We start from the raw sequence: 22,247 nt of genomic DNA on the forward strand, positions 1-22,247 counted from the left end.
CCCTCTTACCACCCCCTGCCCCAGCCACCCTACCACCCTCTGCCGTCCTACTATCCTATGCCCCCTACCATCCCCTGCCCTGTCACAGCCACCATACCAACCTCTGCTCCCTACTACCTGCACCCTGTCACTGCCCTCCTACCACCCCCTGCCCAAGCCACCCTCTGCCCTCCTACCTCCCCACTACCCTGTCACTGTCCTCCTACCACCCTATGCCCCAGCCACCCTCTGCCCTCCTACCACCCCACTACCCTGTCACTGTACTCCTACCACCCTCTGCCCTCCTACCATCCTATGCCCCCTACCATCCCCTGCCCTGTCACAGCCACCCTACCACCTTCTGCTCCCTACCACCCCGTACCCTGTCACTGCCCTCCTGCAACCCCCTGTCACAGCCACCCTACCACCCCGTACCCTGTCACTGCCGTCCTACCACCCCGTGCTTTGTCATAACCCCCCTGCCCCAGGGGAACCCTACCACCCTCTGCCCCAGCCACCCTCTGCCCTCCTACTGTCCTCCTACCACCTCACTACCTTGTCACAGCCCCCCTACCACCACCTGCCCCACCACCCCCTGCTCCAGCCCCCCCACTACCCCTTGTCCTGTCAAAGTCTCCTACCCTCTCACAGCTCCTCTACCCTGTCACCCCACACCCACCCAATCACAGCCTTCCCACACACACGCACTGTCACAACTTTCCACCGCACACCTTGTCATTCCCCAACCGGACCCTATCATTACCACACACACTGACATCCCCTTCACATACACTATCACCATTCCCAAACAGTTCAGACCCCACACACTGCCGCCCCCTACACCCAGCCAAACTTACATAACCCCTCCTAATCCTGTCACTCTCACCCACTGCAATACTCCTTGCTTTGCCACACCTACCCTATTGCATTAACCCCCCCATCAACCCTGTCAGACTCACCTTCTCTTGCACTGTCACACTCACCCCCCGACCCTGTCACTCATCCTCTATCAGTCTGTCCCACTCACCCCCTTCACCCTGCCACACTCACCCTATTACATAAACCCTTACAATCCTGTACTCCAACTGTGCAACACTCACCCCAAACCCTGTCACACATAGGTAGACAATGCCAGATACACTCATATATACATATTCCGGCACTTATGTATACACGACTGCAAGGCTATGTAACCATACCCCTCAGTCATGTATAAACGATTGGCATAATTGCTAATTAAATTTGTTTATTGCAAATTAAGTTAGTTTGCATATTATGCCATAACTACAGTCAGAGAGATCATAATGCGGCGGCACAGGGAGCCGCTACACTGCAAGCCTCTGAACGATGAATACAGAGACTAGCTCTCTGTATCCAGCGCTGCAAGCTCGTCCTTAAATACAACAACAGCACCTTATACACACAATGCAACCCCTATTTTTAACTTTAGGTGTTAGTGGGGGCCTCAAGTTTGAGTTTCGCCTAAGGCCTCACAAAGTCTAGAGCCGCCACTGTTTTTATTTATTTATTTATTTTTATTTTAAGGGCTGCCCAAGTATTAGTAAGCATTAGGCAACCGCATGCTCGAATACCGCGGTGGGTTAAATTATGTTGCCACAACTTTGGCATGGTAAACCCTAGAGTTTGTGTGCCAGGGTGGACTGACGGTCTACAGTGGGGTGGTCTGAGGATTCGTAGTGACTTTCGGTTGCCCACTAAGTATGGGGTTTCTGTTCCTCGGTTAGTCGTAGTGGTGGGGTGGGTACCCCCGGTCTCGAGGGAGGGGGAGGGGGAGTGGAGTGGGTGTCCACTGTGGACCCTCGGTCTCGGGTCTATAGGAGTGCCACGGAGTGCTCCCTGTGGGGGGCAGTCCGGATGTTAGGGCAGCATGCAGGCTATGTGTCCCCTATGATCTGGTGGCTGATGGTGAGTTACTTGCTGGTGTGGGTTAGTGTGGCTGAAGTTTGCTGTTGGGGGGGGGGTCAGGTGGTGCCGCTTCTCCGCGCCCGTTGCCACCGGCCCATAAGAGGCCATCCGGGGTGCCCCCGCCCGGGGCGCGCATATGTGTTGTCACTCGGGGATGTATGGAGGTAGTGCAGGGCTTGGTGAGTGCAACAGAAAAGTAGAGAAAACCTCAAACAAAATTAAACAATTAAATGAACTGAAACTGTTTCTAGCCTCGTATTAGGCACACAGTGTGCATAACTGGCATAGGTCTAGTCCAAGAGTCCCTTCAATGGTAGCTTAAGCACCATTTTAAGGGCTTATCCCCCTTCCTTACATCTAAAGGGCTAGTAGGGAATGATACTAGACAAACAAAAGTCTGAATAGGGCAGCCCACAGAGTCCTCACAAGAAGTCGTCTATCTGCAAGATGTAACTCCAAAGTGGAACCTCAATCAGGTACCTGACTATTGTGGAGAAAGAGAGCCCCATGCAAGATCGAGAAGTTCATGAATTTGAAAAGAGGATTTTGAAATAATCAACTTGTGCTTGACTGGTCTACTACTCTGTAGGGGGCTGCAACATCTGGAGGTTGCAAGGTGTATCCTGTAGGATAATGTCAAGTGATTTCACCTACACTTGGAATTACACTGGGCCATTCCTATTTCAGAACCCTCTATTCGGACTTTTGTTTGTCTAGTATCTTTCAGTACTGGAATCTCTACTTTAGTTGTAAGGAAGGTGGGTAAGCCCCCTAAATGGTGCATTAGTCATTCTTTATTTTCATTAGTGGTTTTTCTTTTTCTAAATGGTTTTATTGCTTCATATACTCATATTATTTATTATTGCTTAACAAAGCCTTATATTACACATCTGTTGTTGTGTTCCCTGATACCTTTAATTGTTATATGTACTATAATAATGGGACATTATAATAATACCAGCTATAATAACTTACGCAATCTAATATCAGCTCTTGAAAATCTTACTGTGTGTGAGAGGTCATCTGTCCTAATTCCAGTTCTACAGGATTTTTAGCTAATAAAAACAGTATGATACACCTTTCCTTTGATTCCTTCAGTGAGAGAGATTTTCCTCAATGCCCCTGCAGAGAAAATAAGGCCCAGGCTTTATTTACTTCCTATAGACTGTAAGCTCATTTGAGCAGGGTCCTCTTCACTCTATCGTTCTTGTAAGTTTTTTGTAATTGTCTTATTTATTGTAAAATCTCCCCCTTTTATAATATTGTAAATCTGTTGGCGCCAAATAAATGCCAATAATAATAATAATAGTAGTGTATTAGGGTGCGGTAAGGATAGGGATGGCTAGTTAGGCTTCTTGGTCAGGGCTATAGAATAGTTAGCATCTCATACCCCCACCAGATGACAATAAAATGTGGGTGGCACTCTTCTGTGATTTTGACACTGGCTGGTTCCAGGTGGTGATACAGACAGAATGTGAAGTTAGGTATTCACTGCAAATGTAATCATTGACATCTCATCAATACAGATCTCTAACAAGGACATGCTAGGCCATAATGACTTTTTAAAGTTCCTGGCAGCTAGTGAAGATGCCACTCAGCGATCAATTCTCCCCCTACTCCGAGGACTTAATAAATGACACTTTTATTCCAGCAGCAATTTTCCAATTACCTGTAATTACTGTGGTTGGACTTACCGCATGGTGATGGTTTCTGCAAGGCAGCACTGGAGAGAAGGCCCTAGGTCTGTCTCACTAAAACTCTGCCTGACTGTCTAAGGTTTGCAGGAGGTGTAAGCTCTTCTCACTCACTGTGTTATATGGAGAGACAGTGCCAACAACATTCCTCATTTATAGAAACATGATACCATGTTTGCCTAATAATAATTTACCAAGCCCTGAATTAGGAATTGAATTGTTGATATGTAATTACACTTGCTGTGTTAAATGTTGCGGACCGTTTCTTTTAAAAGGGGATAAAAACCGTTTAGGCGATAATCCCCTTTCAGATAGACCAGCAGCTACTGCAATCACCAACCTCCCGAACTCCAAACTGCACGAATCCCCCAACTCTCGAACAAGAGACACACGAACCCTGGAAGCAGGCGAACAGGAAAAGCAATACGAACAGCTTACACTCCTGGCAATCGGCATACAGTCAAATTCCCCCCCAGAATGAGACAACACTTCACTTTGAGGGTTAAGCAGGAACTCCCTGATTTATTCACACAACTGTCTTAAAGGATTCTCCCATGCAAGGGAGGGATTTACAACAATTACACAATACACCAATCACACATGAGTTACCTCACACAATGCCTCACAATCCCTCCCCTCTGGCCTGGAGATAATTGGGGAAAGAATCTAATTATCTCCAAGGACAGAGGCAAAACTCCATTACCAACATGGCAGACAAAAGGACAGTAAAATACATAAAATTACATACTGATACATTTAACACACAAAACACACATTTCTACATATCCCCAGATAGCTTAGATCTGAGCGCGCATTATTAGGTGAATGGCACTCAGATCAGATCAGTTTAATTGCCATGGAGCCAAAGTCTATAATTACACGAATAGGCTCCATGGCATAGCTATCTGGGTTAAAACATATCCACATATCCCAAAGTACCGACTGAACTGGTGTTCGACACCAAGGGCACGAATTGGAACCAGGGGGCGGACGACTCAGCTGTGTTCGCGCAAGTAAGTTTCCGTTTTCAGTTCCACAGTGTTAGTGCTGAACACCGCTGGCCTTTCGGGACTTAAAATGGCCACTGCCACATGTTCGGCAAACTAATAAAGGCCACCCAGCGTTCATCAATTAAGCTGCGGTTAACCGCAGCTTCTGGGCGGTCAATTGGCGGCACACTCCAGCTCCCCGGTGGTCCCCCCGTTCGGTAGTTGGAATCTACCGAACACCCCGGCAGAAAGGCATGAATAAGCCTTTCTGCAGGGAAAATAAACGGTTTAACCTGCAGGGCCATAGTCCAAAGGGAGCAGGCGAGCAACCAGGCTTCTCCAGTTCACAGTGGCGAGGTTGGTTTCGCCACATTAAATAAAAAACATCATTTTTGTCTGGTCACAAAATGCAAATCAGTTGCTAATTCACCTGTAGTCTGTGAATTTGCATATATATTTAGTTTACACACAGATGGGTTAAAAATCGTTGCAGTGGGTTCATTTCTCAGCATCCATGTTGCAAACTAATTTTTATCCTAGTATGTAAAGTGAGAGGATGATTATTTAAAGGATGATTCTGGGAATAGAATTCTGAGTTCTCAGTTGGGAAAATTGAGTAGGATACATATCCTCTTGAAAGTGTGATGGACCATCATTTTTACTTTTGCTATATACTGGACTATGGTTTTGGAGGCCCTTATACTACAAAGAAAGTATATAAGAGCACTCAACACGACTATTATTTTTTTATTGAAACACTACTCTAGCAGCTGAGCTCATTACATTCCAGATTATTCACTTGTATCTCAAGTAGACCATTCATAGTACAAAATGTAGCTATGTAGTGGTACAGAAAACCTGAGTAAATCGTAGCACACACACAAAAAAAAGTATAAAAATAGTAAGACTCAAGGATTACAAAGTAAACATTGAATGGAATGAAAACCAAATTTTTATGCAAATAAGCTCTTTGGCAGGTTTAGGACAACACCTTGCAGAATAAAAATGGTAAGGGGCATGTTAACTTTTCATGCTGAAAAGGTAATCTTAACCCAGTTGTGTGTAATGAGTTCATTAGTAAAGAATGAGGGATAATCCAACATTAAAAATAAATAGATTTGTTTTTAATGTTAATTTTCCTTGCATTTAGCTTGTTATCTTATTCCCAATCTAGTACTTTTATAGAGAAGCATTGGGGACCTACCAGGCATGCTTAGCAGTCACCATGTTCAGCCAATCAGTTGCTTCTCATGAGAAGCATTTACAACCTTTTGCAAGACTATGCTATGCTTGATAAGAACACATGTGAAGACTTTCAATTATTTAAATGTGCCTTTGTTGACGGTCTAGATGACAAAGATGACAAACTCTAGGAAGTGCCTCTAGTGACTTGCTGATTGACAGGAATATTGACTGAAAAATTTAAACATTTCCATGTATCACTGTTTACAATTGTCAGACTGCTGGGACAGAGTCTTAGCACCAAAATCACCACATTATTATTATTATTATTATTATTTATATAGCGCCTGCAAATTCCGCAGCTCTGTACAATGGGTGGGCTAACAGACACGTAATTGTAACCAGACAAATGGACGCACAGGAACAAAGGGGTTGAGGGCCCTGCCCAATGAGCTTACATGCTAAAGGGAGTGGGGTATAGTGACACAAAGAGTATAAGTAGGGGTAATGAAATAGTTTGCTAGAAAAGTATTCACTGAGAACTTAGTAGGTTATTTTTTACAGTTGCAGGAGAGGAGTCATGGGGGGATGAAAACCCGCTACCAGTTTAGATGATATGCTGTCCTGAAGAAGTGTGTTTTCAAAGATGTTTTTGAAGAAGTGGAGACTGGGTGAAAGTCTAACGGAGAAGGGAAGGGAGTTCCACAGAAAAGGTGCAGCCCTGGAGAAGACACTTTAAGCTTTGTTGCTTAAAGTGTCCATTTAACCGACCAGATATTTGTAATGTTATATACCGTAGTTGAGGATGTCAGTATGTATAAAGTTCACTACCTTGACTTTAGAGTTTGAAACCTGACTTATTGCAGGCAGCTCATTAGGATACAATAATTTCTAGCTCAGAGCAAGAAGTCAACAACATATTTTGCATTCAGCCCTACTTCAATGCACTTTTTTTTAAAAGTTATCACCAACACTGAGATGACATCTGGTCCTATGCCCCACTTGGCAGCAAGCCTCTGATTGTCAATGTGAACTGGTGTACATCTACCAATTTTGCCATCTGAATACCTAAATTGTGAAATCATCAGTTGTGTAAATATGTTCAGGATTCCACTTCTGCATATTCTATTGGTAGGAATTTATAATTGTATCACAGGTATACTTGATGTATTTATGTTTTATGAATATTTTGCATCACTTGTTGGGTTTTCTCTGTGTATATTTCAGAGTTGTATGTTTGTCTCTGCAGGAAGAAAACCCTGTTGCCTCTCTTCTCTTTTTCTGGGAGCCCTTGAATCGACAGGTAAAATGATTTCTGTTTCATCAGTTGTTTTATTTGACCTGATGAAGATCCTTGCCTCATAAGTCTGTTAATTTGACTTAATAATAATGCACACACTTGTATGTATCTAGCCTAATTGCTTTGCCTAAAGTATCAATCTCCATGTTTGTTTTTGATCATGTGAATGCAAGGATTGCTTCTGTGTGTGGGTGGATTTTCCTTATTTATGCCTTCTACAAAAAATTCAAGAATGCTGGGTGTAGGTACTGGTGAAGAGATAAGGGAAAATAACGCAATCTCGGGGTTCTGGAGATACTTATAGATGATTCCACCTTCAGTATGGTTATGGTTCCACTTTATGGTTTATTATGAGGTACATACAAGATCTAGTAAACTCACTCACTAAACACCAACTCCAAAGCTCACAAAATGCAATAGTTTTTTTTTTGTTTTGTTTTGTTTTTAAAGCACCTGTTTTGGGCAAAAATAATGGGGATATTGTAACAGTAAAGGACTTTGCATTGCTTGAGCCAGTGTACCCCTTTTTTGGTAGGTTCTACTCTAGCAACCTGATGCCTGCTCATATGAGATTACAATAATTGATACTGCACTCAAAATAAAGTAGAAAAATAGTGTTGTATTTAATTATTGATAATGAATCAATTTCATAGATATTTAAATATATACAAAAAACGTGAAAAAATAGATACTGTAAATCACATGTATCCTATAGCAACCAATGAAATATCATGCAAAAAAACACAGAATCCTTACAAGAGTTAATTCATAAATGTCTAATGAACGTTATAGTAGCATGAGGAATTCCCAATCTGGAATATTGACCAATGTTGACAGAAAAATATGTACAATATATACAATAGTGGAAACAATTAATTCATAAATGTCTAATGAACGTTATAGTAGCATGAGCAATTCCCAATCTGGAATATTGACCAATGTTGACAGAAAAATATGTACAATATATACAATAGTGGAAGAAATTGTGGAAAAAATGAGAAAAAATAGAAAAAATGAAAAAATCCAGAAAAAGAAGAAAAAAAGAGAAAAAAATGAAGAAAAAAATGTATATACAGTCACCAGTGTGTACACACTATTGTATATGGGTGGATCTCACCAATATGTCCTGTTGTAAAAAAGGGGAAGATCCAATTCCAAATGAAGCTGTCATGCTGTATGTTGTAGACTGTTCCTCCTCTGTTAGTATAAAGTTGTGCTTGGCAGGTACTTTGCAGGTACTTGGCAGGTCCTGGTCAAATATATCCAGACTGCAGACTCTTTTAACCCCTTAAGGACCAAACTTTTGGAATAAAAGGGAATCATGACATGTCACACATGTCATGTGTCCTTAAGGGGTTAAAGGATGGACGGGTTGCGCGCTCGGGACCCTTCAGCCCCTTCAATGGCCCCTTCAATGGCCCTTCAGCCATTGAAGGGTCCCGAGCGCGAAGCCCGTCCATCCTTTAAAAGAGTCTGCAGTCTGGATATATTTGACCAGGACCTGCCAAGTACCTGCCAAGCACAACTTTATACTAACAGAGGAGGAACAGTCTACAACATACAGCATGACAGCTTCATTTGGAATTGGATCTTCCCCTTTTTTACAACAGGACATATTGGTGAGATCCACCCATATACAATAGTGTGTACACACTGGTGACTGTATATACATTTTTTCTTCATTTTTTCTTTTTTTCTCTTTTTTTCTTCTTTTTCTGGATTTTTTAATTTTTTCTATTTTTTCTCAATTTTTTACACTATTGTATATATTGTACATATTTTTCTGTCAACATTGGTCAATATTCCAGATTGGGAATTCCTCATGCTACTATAACGTTCATTAGACATTTATGAATTAACTCTTGTAAGGATTCTGTGTTTTTTTTCATGATATTTCATTGGTTGCTATAGGTTACATGTGATTTACAGTATCTATTTTTTCACGTTTTTTGTATATATTTAAATATCTATGAAATTGATTCATTATCAATAATTAAATACAACACTATTGTTCTACTTTATTTTGAATGCAGTATCAATTATCGTATTCTATTATTAGGAGGTTAATGGGCCACCTTGATACTTTGCATAAATACGGATAAAAGAGTGCCTGTATATTTATATTTTTTTGCTCATATGAGATTAACGCACTTACTTGAGAAATCCTTCCTTTCCTGGCTCTCTGTGGTGCAAGGTTAAATATGGTCCTGGAATAAGGCACCTGTAAGTCAGATGTTTTTTTTAATCAAACTTTACATTTTGAGGTTGGCGTTTAGTGAGTAAGTCATTGTATGAATTGGCAGGACCCTTCTAATATAGGTGTGTGTGTTCCTACTACCCATAATTTTCTTTTCCTAGTCATAGGTGTCACCAACCTCTCCTACCCCTGCCAATACTCCCTCCCCCCAATCCTGCACCCTCCTCTGTTTTATACTTACTCACATCCACTATACCACCAGGAAAGGAAAGTCCAGTACCGCCTGAGGTTGTGGCTGCAGCATATGCTTCCGAGTGGGCCCTCTATAGTACAAACGGGATAACTCTCGCGGGGTCCCAGATGTGTGCTGTTGTCGTGGCGCTGCTTGATCCAGGCCGGGTTAGCAAATCTCGTGGAAGGCAGAGGGTCTCAAAGATGGCTGCAGCTTCCTTCAGGTTTCGGACAGTGTGGGCAGAGTCCCCTTTCGATATGTGGAGTAGCCGCGGTGATCTCCAGCAGTATGGAATATTGTGAGTGCGTAGCAGTGTGGTGAAGGACTGTAGGGATTTTCTGCATTTCATGGTGTCCCCAGATAGGTTGGCGTAAAACGTGAGCGCAATATTCTCGAAAGAGAGTGGAGAAGCCCCCTTAATTGCTGCCTGTACTGCTGCCTTCTCCCTACCATTGCTGAATGTGACCACCAGATCTCTGGAAGCGGTACCTGGAGCTTTCCGATGCTTCGGTATTCTGAGTATCCCATCAAACCTGATGCTCTTAGCTTGTTTCAGCTCATTAAATGCGGGAGCTCCGCAGCTGGGATCTCCTCTGGGATACCTCGGACCTTGAGGTTATTTTGGCGTCTGGCATCCTCAATCAGTGCAAAGCGGTGTTCAAAGGCTGTTTGCTGTGCCTTTAGAGTCTGCACTTCGTTGGAGAGAGTGGTAAGTTTTTGAGCTTGGTCTGCTGCTGTCTCCACTGTCCCCAATCTGCTCACCAAGCCAGTTAGTTTAGCCGGAAGAGAGGCCGTGTCAGCCTGTACGGTGAGCTGGAGGCCATGTAGCAGCTCCTTCAGAGTGGCATTTGTCACTGGATTAGAGTCTGCATTCTGTGGTGCTGTTTGGGGTCGTGGAAGGGGAGGTTGGTTGGGAGCACCCATCCACAGCATCGACTCCTCCGAAGAGTGTGAAAACCCATCTATGACGGCGGCCATCTTGGGCCTGCATGCTCCGTGTGTTTGCCTGAAGAGGTCTTCGATATTCGTGCCCGATCGGGTTTCTGTTTTTTCAGCTTACATCCCATTGCTGCTGGCTGCAGCGGTATCCCATCTATTGGGCAGTGAAAACGGCTTGGAATTGCTAAAATACAGCGGCAATATACGGAGCTCGGCTGACATGCGGTTGGCTTGTTCAGCAGTTTGGCCCAGCCCCTACAAGATACAAATTTTATCTGTTTTTTACATCTGCATTACTGGACTCATATGGCTACAATATCTACAATATATATATATATATATATATAGGGCGAGCTCCCGCTTGGCTCACTGATTGTTGGGGGTAGTTGCAAGCCGCAGCAAAATCGGGGTGATCTCACGCTGCCTACAGTGGGGGTGCCATGGAGAATCCGCCAATACCTCTCTTGAAACCCTCCGACGCCGGGGAGACAGGGGAAGCTCACTGAGGCCTAAGGGTGACAGGACAGGGGAAGGACAGCCAACTTCCCCGCTCTCAAGTTCGCCATGCGAGCCACCCTCGCTCCAACCCCTCCCACTCCCTCTGGACCGGCGAGGGTTATCCCGTCCCTGCTGGGCTGAATCTCGCAATCCTGAAGCATTTTAGGACAGCTCCTGCAACCACAGAGTGCATACCCACGCATGTCAAAATGGCCTTCCCTCCCGGCGCAGAGCCTAACTCTGCCCTTTGCTGCAGAAAGCAACGATACGGTGTGCCCCTTGCAGAGACTAGAGGCAATATTCCAGAATTTCTGGGCCCAACTAGAAAGGGGACTGGTGACAACCTTGCTGCGGCCTACAGTTCAAGCTCGCAGACAAACCAGCCTACCTGACAGGCCGCCCTAGGGACACAAGTTTCGGCAGCATCCTGTCCCTCTCCCAGCACACACACTCAAGCCGTGGATTACCAGGGACTCGACCCCTTTCCAACTCACGAGAAGGCGGAGGGTTGCACTCCAACAGCTGCAACGGCACATAGCCATGCTTCCTCACCCGTGGCGGGAAACCACGCTCCAACACAGACGGCGACAGGATGCCGTGCCCCAACTTCTGCTTGAACAGAAAACTGCAAGCCACCTGCACCAGCAACGGCATATGTGGGCTTTTCCGACCCAAACTTTTAGCGCCTGAACCAGTAAGATAGACCTACAAGTCCAGAGTGATGGGGCCCTAATCCGACAAAGCCAGGCCGCAACCCCCTACGGACTGCCGAATTCCACACTGGGCCTACCTATAATGGGAGTGGGCTGACGCCTTAACCTCAATGAAAACAGGCCTGATACCCGTGCATTTAGCCTAGTGAGAGAGTCAAAAGCAATACTATCATGCTTTAAGTCATCCCTCCTTATTTCGTTGCTCAACCACCCGCTTATTGCTGGTATTCTTTTATTACTGTATGCAACCCACTTGGAGCTGTAAATTTAAAATTTGCGATCTAGATCAGCACAAATAGCATTTATATTGCTAGACTAGCCTGCTTCCTATTTGACTAATCTTAATTTAATTTCTTGCCACCTACAGTTCTAGGCGTAAGCATCCGTAACCATATAGAAATTCCTTTAACTAGGAAAGCCTGTAACACAACACGTAGCGTGATACCTGACTCGCCTCTAAATCCCTTACAACTAGACAGGCCTATCACTACTAACACTAGTGGTTTAATATGCATTGTTATCTTATTATATCTGAGCTAGACATGTGTATCTAGCTTGAATCTACTAACAAACTAGCAAAACATTGGTGCCGTATTTGCTTGCAATGACACTGTTTACCCTGTTTGTTTTATTTGTGTGTGCCTGCTGTTGTGGCAACACATGCCAGTTTGTATCCCTACGCACCTAAAAATTAAAGATAAAAAAAAAAAAAGAATACAACCAGAAAAATACAGGAAATTTGTATGTATTATGTATATAAGACCACTCTCGAAGGGAAACGAGCAAACAAACTGGATACTCAAGATGTGGTGTTCAAGCTGTTATAAATAAATTTGAAGAATCAGGAGAGGTCATGGACAAAAAAGGACTGGAAGGCCAAGAAAACTTTCAATATGTGATGAGAAGCGTCTGAGTTACTTCTTTGAGAGACTAAAAGAAGTCCAGCAAGGACCTGGCTCAGCATCTAGCAGCTTCATTGGGAAGCCAAGTTGAGCATTCTACAGTCTGTAGAAGCTTGATCAGGAATGCTCTTTGCGGAAGGGTAGCAGCCAAGAAACCACTTTGGGAGCAGGGTGGAAAGGCTACGATATGCAAAGATTGGCATGTATACCCTTCCACAAAGACCATTCCTGATCAAGCTTAAAGAGGGAGTTTCATATCCCAGGAGGAAGCTGTGGTTAATAAATAAAGATAATCCACATGGATTTTTTCTTATCAAAAGTGTCCAAGGTACATGGAGAAACCGTGATTATCTAAATAAAATTAAGGGATTTTCATGGAGCATACAGAAGATTGCAGAATAAAATGCCCTAATTTACCCAGAGAAGAAAACCTGATATATTACATACGTGACCCAAATAATGTAACCATGACAATTAAAGACATATTGTGCTGCATGCTTGTGAAATTCTTACATACACTTTTCAGGTATCAGTTAAAGCTAGTTTCCAGTGAGTATTTTATTTGGAGTATTCTGCTGGCTAACTTTATTATCATCTCACAGAGCTGTTCTATTAAACAAAGCTAATTTATGATAACTATTTTAAACCACATGTTAAGGTACAATGTGCTATCACATCAGCCAGAACACGACACTTCTTAAACAGTCGCCTTTGAAATGAATGGGTTATCAGAAAGAGGAATGTTTAAAAAAAAAAAAAAAAAAAGATGAACTTTGTTTTATTTATGTCTGGCCCTGAAGCAAGTACTGAAGTTTGAATAGACATGTAATAAAGATATTATCATGTATATCATAAAGATATCATCAGGATCATAAATACCCTTAATTTATGGACCGCAACTAAATATGATCACAATCGTTTTAAAGTATACTTTTTTTTTTTTTTAAGAAATTCTTTATTTTTGTTAAGTGCAGCGGTGACAAAATTACAGCCCTATACACTAATACACATACAGTTTTGTACATAAAGCTTCTCTTAACAGGTGTATATATGTTGTGCACTTTTTTCCATTCTTTATATTTCTCAGAACAAGGATAATACAGACATTGTACATCTTGATAACGATAAAGTATATTTTTATTCTATTTTTTTTTTATTTTTTTTTATTAATATTTTGAAAACTTCATTGAGTGCAAAATAGCAGCAAACTGTTCATAAGCAAGAATTAACAACAGACAGTACAGTATAAGGTGCACCCATAGGCATCATGCACACTGGTTTCCATCACTCAAAGTATATGGTTTTCATGAGGTTTTGCTTTCATTTAGGTTCGGATTGAGGGTTCTGTGGAGCAGCTTTCAGATGAGGAATCTAACAAATATTTTCACTCTCGTCCCAAAAGTAGCCAGATTGGAGCAGCTGTGAGCAGACAGAGTCAAGTTATTCCAGACAGAGAGGTTTGTGGGCAACGTAATACAGGTTCTATAAGTCATTGCTTTCCAAGACACCACCTCTCACCATATTTACTTACAGATACTCCTCTCTCTTCATTTTATCAGGTGCTCTAGTATCTCTTTCTACATAGACTCATATAGTCACATTTCATTGCATTCTCTCAGATGCTCATACCTCTTCCTCTCCATTCACCCAGTCACTTTTCTATATTCCGTATACCATACGCTTGTCTTTAGTCTCTCTGCATATGTCCAAATACAGTCACTGCTCCCTCTACATACTCCAGTGCACCACTAGGATTCTCGCATATTCTCATATTGGCACCCTGTGTTACACACTATTTTGCAAGTAATTTTTATTTTTTTATTTTTTTTAATGGAAGTTAGTAATAATGTATGTTTGCAGCACTTTAAAATCATTAAGATCTTCCACCATTACATAAGATGCCTTTACATCATCAAAAGTCACATACTTACTGACCTGACACGCTTCCCTTTTGCTGTTTTTTTCTGTCAAAATGAAATAGATTCCCCTTTCAGAATGAATACCCCCCCATCATGCAATTTCAAATTTCTTGTACATAACTTGTTTACCACAGTATCTGCGCACAAAGAATGCTGAGCTAGAGGAAGAGTACAAGGAGAAAGAGGTGCCCAGACCTCCTGAGTGGTGAGTTTAACAATTGTTTTATTGGGCTGGAAATCTCCTTTAGAGATACTAATGTGTTTCCCACTTATTCCTCAGGGGAGGATACATTATTCGCCCATCTGTGATGGAATTTTGGCAGGGACAGACCAATCGTCTGCATGATCGTATTGTTTTTCGCCGCCAAAACGGAGAAGAGCACAGTCCCTGGACACACAAAGGGGAAGGGGGTTGGGTTTATGAGCGTCTTGCTCCATAATGTCATGGATACATAAGTTATTCTACTTATTCCATTGATGACCATTTTGAGAGATTCCACTGTGCCCATCGCTGATGTGTCTACCTCGAAATGATTGTGTTTGATTGTCCTGTACAGTGAATATACACCTATCAACTCCTCTGTGGGCTGAGTCTTGGTGGTGCCTCACGTGATGTGAGCCAATGTGCCATAACCACCATTGTACGTGACATTGGCCCTGTATCTCCACCCTCATATTGTGCCGTTGAGAATGTACTTTAAACTGACATGGTGTAATTAGATGTTATGGTATGTGAATGGATACATGCAATCAGTTTATATAGGGAACAGATATCTAAAAGATAAAGGTTATATTGAATAAGCTTTGGTAAACCAACTGTTAAAAAAAACACTTGTCACATAGAGGAACTTGTTAAAATAAATGGAGAACACAATATTGTGTGTTGCCTTTCTATTATTTTTTTTACCTTTGAACAGAATGTGCTCTGGCTTGTAATAGCTTATATATTAACATTACTTCAGCGGTGCAGAACTATAACTCTCTTCATGTTTTTGAAGTTTTAAGGCCAGCAAAGAATCATGGGTGTTGTAGTTCTATAATAGGTGAGCATGCATAGCATTATTTTTAGCCACTATGGTGTACTGATATAACAAGGTACACAACATTTAAGGGATACCCCACATCATCATGGTCATTCACTCAATTGAGAGTTTAAAGTGGCTTTAACATTTTTTTCACATTTAACCCCTTAAGGACCAAACTTCTGGAATAAAAGGGAATCATGACATGTCACACATGTCATGTGTCCTTAAGGGGTTAAGGGCAAAGTAACCAAACTGGACACATAGCTGATTCTTAGGAGTATTCACTAAATTGAGAATTCAAAGTGAATTTCAAATTCAAGGTAAAAATAGCTATCAGTAATCATTCTCTTGCTATGTTTCCTGTTCAGCTACGTTGACCTTACATTTGGAATTCACATTAAATTCTCACTTTAGTGATTAACCCTACATGTATATTTGGCAAAGGGATACATTTACCATCAGAATAGCTGTCCTCATTATGGAGCCTGTAAGCCATAATATTAGTAATTTGATTATGGACAATATAAGCTAGTGCATTTTGTCCAAATGATGAATTAGTAGATGGATTAAAAGAACTACATTTACAAGACAAGCTAGGTATATCTGGCCTGAATGTAAAAATAAAGAAATAACAAGTTGAAGGGTTTTTTGGGGTTTTTTTTTTTTGTGTGTGCTGCAGATAAATCCCAGAAGATTATTATCTCCGATACATACTGGTTGCACGTGAACACTTAGATACTTTACATTAACATGCTATGGAAAACTACATTAAACTACAGAGAGAAACTGCAGGTGACGTGACCTTTGATCTATGAATCACTGTCATTTAGGAAACATGACAACTGAATAGAGAGACTGAATATGGCAGTCACGTGTCGAGAGACTGAGTCACTGGGAACACCTTGTACAAACAGAGAAGGTAGAATATGGCAGTAATAAAGCTCTCTGAGGGAGCGGCTGCACCAGTGACCTAGCAGTCAAATGTGACAAAATAGGCCACAAAAGAAGGTTCACAAAGGACTATACAGAAACTTAAGCTAAGAAGCAAAATCAGTTAACTGGCACCGGTCAAAAAAGTGATATACATAATATGGTTAGAAAAAGTGGGTCACACTTAAAGTAAGCATTAATTAACATTCATGCAAGACTTTCATAAACCTGGGAAGCTCTTATCAGAAACATGAAACAGTTTTGACACAAGATTGTGGCTCCAGAAAAGTGGCAGGTACATATGCTTATAGTGTTATACATTTAAGTGGGAATTCAATGCAAATTCTAGCCTTTAGGGCCAACATACCTAATTTGGAAATTATGGTTTAGAATTTTAAATTCATATTGAATTCGCTTTGAATACCCAGCAATTCTCACCTTCGAAAATAACCCTGTCAGAGATGGCAAGCAGATTTCAATGACTGAGAACGCAAACATACAGAGGGAATATATATAATATTATTGTTTACTATTAAAGGGGCACCGCAGGCTGCAGTTGACAAATTTATTTTTATTGTTACATAGGTAATGCCACATATGGACAGGTAATGGTCACACATAATGTTCCTGCAGTTGCTGAAAATTCCGAGGCATTGCAACTTCTCCAATCAGCTAACACCAATCCACGGAGGAACTCATGAAATCTTGATGCTTTTAGAAACTTCAATGGCAGTACAGAATTTATTACACAGTAGTGATCTATAGTAACACCAGAGGTCTCTGGGAGTTGCCCTCTAGATGTCAGCTTTCTACTGTGAGAACCCTGCAGTACAGACTCTCGGGATAGTAAAAGTACTTTAACAGACATAGGGAAGCTTATAGCTGCTGATGTGATCATTTTTTTGTCAATCTGAATTTATATCTGGTATTGTTTTTTCCCCCCACAAGAACCTTTTAAGAACCAATATTCCTCAATGTGAAATTCCATTTCTGATGTCAAGAACTTTATTATCAGGCTGAAGTGGCACATTCCAGTCAATTGTTTTTGTTGTTTATAGTACAGAAGTGAATGTAAAATAATTATGCTAAGTGGTGAATAACATAACACCAATGAGTCCATTTGGCCAAAATATGGCCATTCTATGACTTTAATAACTGCATAGAAAAGAAATGGAATGGATTTTTAACCTTGACACCATAACCCCCAAAGGATTAAATGTGTACTTTGAAATTTCTCATTCTATATACAAATATTTAATACATAATTTTTTATGTACATATATATTTAAGTATTATATATGTTTTATATACATATATTTTATAATTTTACCCTCTTTTCGAAATGCTAACCATCTAGTCTTTCTAGACAATATAAAGATATTTTCTTTTACTAATCACCATTATCTCCCATATTTTTCTCTTCTGAAAAGTTTTTATAGTTATACATAGTATTGTGTTTAATTATGTGTTGAATATCGATCTCTCTTTGTAGGTATCTTGTTTAGATCATTTTAGATATTTTTAATATGTGTAAATGGACTTATTTATGGACTATGTCGGAATTAAGGGCAGACTTTATGATCTTACCTTAATTAAGATGTGTTATCATGTCGGGACACCTAGCATCATGACAAAAGAGGCAGAAATGACACATAGATGAACCCAGAAGTCCGAAAAAGCATGCACTTTGAAAAAGACCTGCTGAAGGTTGAAATGCGTTGGTGCTGCTGTTTTACATATGTTTTATACTCTTTTTAACCATTTTCTGGAAATACTCTTTCCCTAAATAAATTGTTTTATGCCTGATCTAGTTTGGATCATTGAGGTGGTCGAAAAGGATTTGGAGGAATAATTCTTGTTGGGAGCAGAGAGCCTGAGGTTAATACCTGTAAATAGCGCTGACAGTCTGAGCCTGCTAACTAATAGGCTCAGCAACATGTGAGTTTGACCGATTTGTTCTTATTTATTATACTTGGATCATACATATTACACTATGGTCTGTGTTTTATGCTTTTATTACAGATTATAAGTGAAAGCATCTACTACCTCCAAGATTTAAAGTGGTAGTATTCATTGTATTTGGTGTTAGCTTTCACCTACTGCGTGATTTGTTTTAATAGACAAATCTAGCATGGATTTAAAGATCTTCCCTGGAGCTCTCTGCAACAACCAAAGCAGCAATCGCAAGGTAATTCACTAAAGTCAGAATCTCAGCAAATTGATATTCGAATAGCAACATTTATGCAAAATAGTAAAATTTTGACAAGCTTTTTTTCCATTCAGATTTTAGTTGGCTACAATTCAGAGTTTTGTGACTAAAACGTAGTGCGGGTTAGGAATTAATGTCACAAAATGACCCGCCTTTTTTCTTTATTATCAATTTAAACTGCAAAGAAAAGCTCAGTTACCGTTTTACATATATGCAGCGTTTTAGTGATGCATTGTACCAGGATATGATTCAGTGGCTTAACAAAATGAGTTACAGAGGGTGCATTTGTGACTGAGCCCTAAATCCCTGGGGGCTTTTTTTGTTTGTTTTTTGTTTTTTTAAACATACTTTCCAGTGGTGTATAGCATTCCATTACAGAAGCATTGTGGGGATGACATTAAACTATAAGAAGTTTCACAATTTTTTCACAAAGATGCTCAAAATGCTATTCAGTCAATTATTTGGGAAAAAAGAGGGCAAGACTATCCTACAAACTGATAAAACAATCTGATGACCAGGGAAGTATGGGTGCCCCGAACATAGAAGCTTATTTTAGAGCCACAATATTGGTACAAGCCATAGCACTACACAGTGATGAGGGTACTCTTCAGTGGGTGGACATGGAATCATACCACACTCCGAGACATGGCGATTGTTTCAGAGGATCGTCCCATCGTTGTTACCCAATTACATCCTTGGCCATTAAGACATGGGACTCAGTCATGCATCCCCTAAAGTCGCCTACACTTTATTTGCCTTTAGCACTGATACCCGAACTCAACATGACCCCATGGCTAGAACAGGGCATTCAATACACATCACAAATCATAAAGGGCAATAAAATAACGCCATTCCCTGAACTACAAGCTTCCTTCCCATTACTGTGCCGCTATATCTTCTACTATCTCCAGTTTAACAGTGCCCTTTTAAACCGGTAGAACGGGGCTGGGACACACACGACACTTCATTTCCAGATCTCCATCGTATGCATTTAGGATGCTGGTCTACTCCTACCAAACCCAAAGCATTGTCTTTGTTTTACCATGCACTCCAATTGAGAACTGAACATGAGAGTATAAAACAGAAGTACATGTTGCTGTAGGAGAGGGGCTGTGGAGTGGACTGTAATGTGGAGGTGTGGATCAAGCTACTGAATGGTCTAAAAGAGGTCACCTGGTGCTACAATCATGTTGAAGCACACAGAAAATTCCTGTACAGGTGCTATTAGACACCAGATAGATTACATACGATTAACCCCTCCATTGACCATCACCGCTGGAGATATATGCACTCCCTAGGCATGCCCATACATATCTGGTGAGTGTGCTCATTTGTCCAACCGTTTTGGACCCAGGTTCAGGTTCTACTGAAAATTTTAACAACCGGTGCTATTCAACAAGAAGCATTCACATATGTGTGCATGCAGTGGCGTACACGCGACCCATGGGCCCCGGTGCGAAAATTTATCCGTGGCTCCCCCCCTCCCGCGCTTACTTAGCAAGGGCCAGGGCCGCAACACATGGCGGCGGGCACCTGGTTGCAGGGGTTGCAGGGCTGCGACCCCTGTATGTACGCCAGTGCATACAGATGCACACACACTTAAAGGACCACTACAGACACCCAGAACACATCAGCTCAATGAAGTGGTCTGGGTGCCAGGTCCCTCTAGTTGTAACCCTGCAGCTGAAAACATAGCAGTTTCAGAAAAACTGCTATGTTTCACTGAGGGTTAATCCAGCCTCTAGTGGCTGTCTCATTGACAGCCGCTAGAGGAGCTTCTGCGATTCTCACTGTGAAAATCACAGTGAGAAGACGCTGAACGTCCATAGGAAAGCATTGAGTAATGCTTTCCTATGGGCGGTTTGCATGCGCATTCGGAGCTGAGAGATCCCCAGCGCCAAGGGTGTCCGGCGCTGGAGAAAGGTAAGTGTTTAAGACATACACACACTCATGAACAGACGCATACACACTAGCTAACAGACACACACACTCAGTGACATACACACTCACTCACTTACAAAACACACACACACACAGTAACACACTCACTGACACACTAACACTAACACACACACACTCTAACACTAACACACACACACACACTCTCTAACACACACACACTCTCTAACACACACTCTCTAACACACTAACACACACTCACTAACACACACACTCACTAAAACTCACTAACACACTCACACACACACTCACTAACACACACACACTCACTAACACACTCACACACACACTCACTAACACACACTCACTAACACACACACACTCACTAACACACACACACTCACTAACACGCTCACACACACACACACACTCACACACACACTCACTAACACTCACAAACACTCACACACACTTTTTTTTTTAAATGTAATCCCCCCAGCCGCCCTACCTTTAGAAGTGCAGAGGGGATTCCCTGGGGTCCAGTGGTGGTGGTGCTGCTGCTGGGCGGGTTATCTGGCTGGCGGGCGCGCGAGGGAGCACTTTCCCCTGAGTGCTCCCTCTTCAGCTCCCTCGCGCGCCGCGTACTGATACCGGAGCCGGAAGATGACGTCATCTTCCGGCTCCGGTATCAGTACGCGGCGCGCGAGGGAGCTGAAGAGGGAGCACTCAGGGGAAAGTGCTCCCTCGCGCGCGCGCCAGCCCGGTGATAACACGGCCAGCCTCTGGGGGCCCTGAGGTGGCCGGCTCCTGGGCCCCCCAGGGGAAGAGGCTGGCCACAGTGGGTACATACCGGGTCGCAGGGCGGCCGGGCCCCCTGGTGGGCCGGGCCCGGTCGCAGCCGCGACCCCTGCGACCCTGGTATGTACGCCACTGTGTGCATGGAGTTCCCCAATACATTTCCCTGGTTTCATTGGGACCTAGCCATACATGTAATTCTCGCAGCTAAACACTTAATAGCTCTCAAATGGAAAAGTCAGAAACGTCCTACCTCACAAGAATTAATAGATAATGACATACCAACTGCACATACGAATTCATGGCTTTATTTACAAAATCTCAACAACAAAGAGTAGAAGCCATATGGGCGTCTTGGTGTGAGAAATTCCCAAAACGATACCACTCGGGGTCAAACAAAACCCGCGATAAGACCATGCTATACCTTGAGTCCACATACTAAGATCACAAAGTGGGGATAGAAAGAGTAGGGGGGCAGAGCCTAACCTTGAGCTGAAGTGGACGCCATCTCGCATCGCTCTGATCGCAAAACTGAAAAAACTGCGGGTTTTCGGGGTACTCACCCCACAAATGCTTGCATAAACACCGGCACACTCTACGGAGCACACCAAGAGACACCACATGCCGTTTCTACACACCGCTAAAGCAAAACGACAAAAGCGGAGGCCTGGGGCCTACAGATCACCCACAAGCCTAGACCTATCTGCATTAATTGACTAGCTGGAGCCCCTGGAGGACTCAGACAGTGAGGCTTACCTGCCCACTGCCCTCCATAACCGGACACCAATCATGGGGCGACGGACACAGAGGCAGAACCAGGAAAGACCCTCTGGGACCAGAGATATAGGGCCCATGCTCCAGCAGCAGCCACTGACCAAAATGGCGGCGACGGCGGGACCCGAGAATGTGCCTGACTGCT

At 42.4% G+C, this 22,247-nt stretch overlaps 1 protein-coding gene across 1 annotated transcript in view; it reads left to right on the plus strand.

Annotated features, from left to right (window-relative positions):
• Positions 1 to 15,635, plus strand: part of PNPO (pyridoxamine 5'-phosphate oxidase) — an 81,671-nt gene extending 66,036 nt beyond the window's left edge. Inside the window, exons 4-7 of the mRNA XM_063458854.1 lie at positions 7,020 to 7,073; positions 13,880 to 14,008; positions 14,605 to 14,675; positions 14,751 to 15,635. Of these exons, the coding sequence (XP_063314924.1) occupies positions 7,020 to 7,073; positions 13,880 to 14,008; positions 14,605 to 14,675; positions 14,751 to 14,910 (414 nt within the window). The 3' untranslated portion in view covers positions 14,911 to 15,635. The remainder of the gene's footprint in view (positions 1 to 7,019; positions 7,074 to 13,879; positions 14,009 to 14,604; positions 14,676 to 14,750) is intronic.
• The last annotated feature ends 6,612 nt before the right edge of the window (positions 15,636 to 22,247 follow it).

The sequence above is a fragment of the Pelobates fuscus genome, chromosome 6 (assembly GCF_036172605.1).
Source record: "Pelobates fuscus isolate aPelFus1 chromosome 6, aPelFus1.pri, whole genome shotgun sequence".
NCBI lineage: Eukaryota > Metazoa > Chordata > Amphibia > Anura > Pelobatidae > Pelobates > Pelobates fuscus.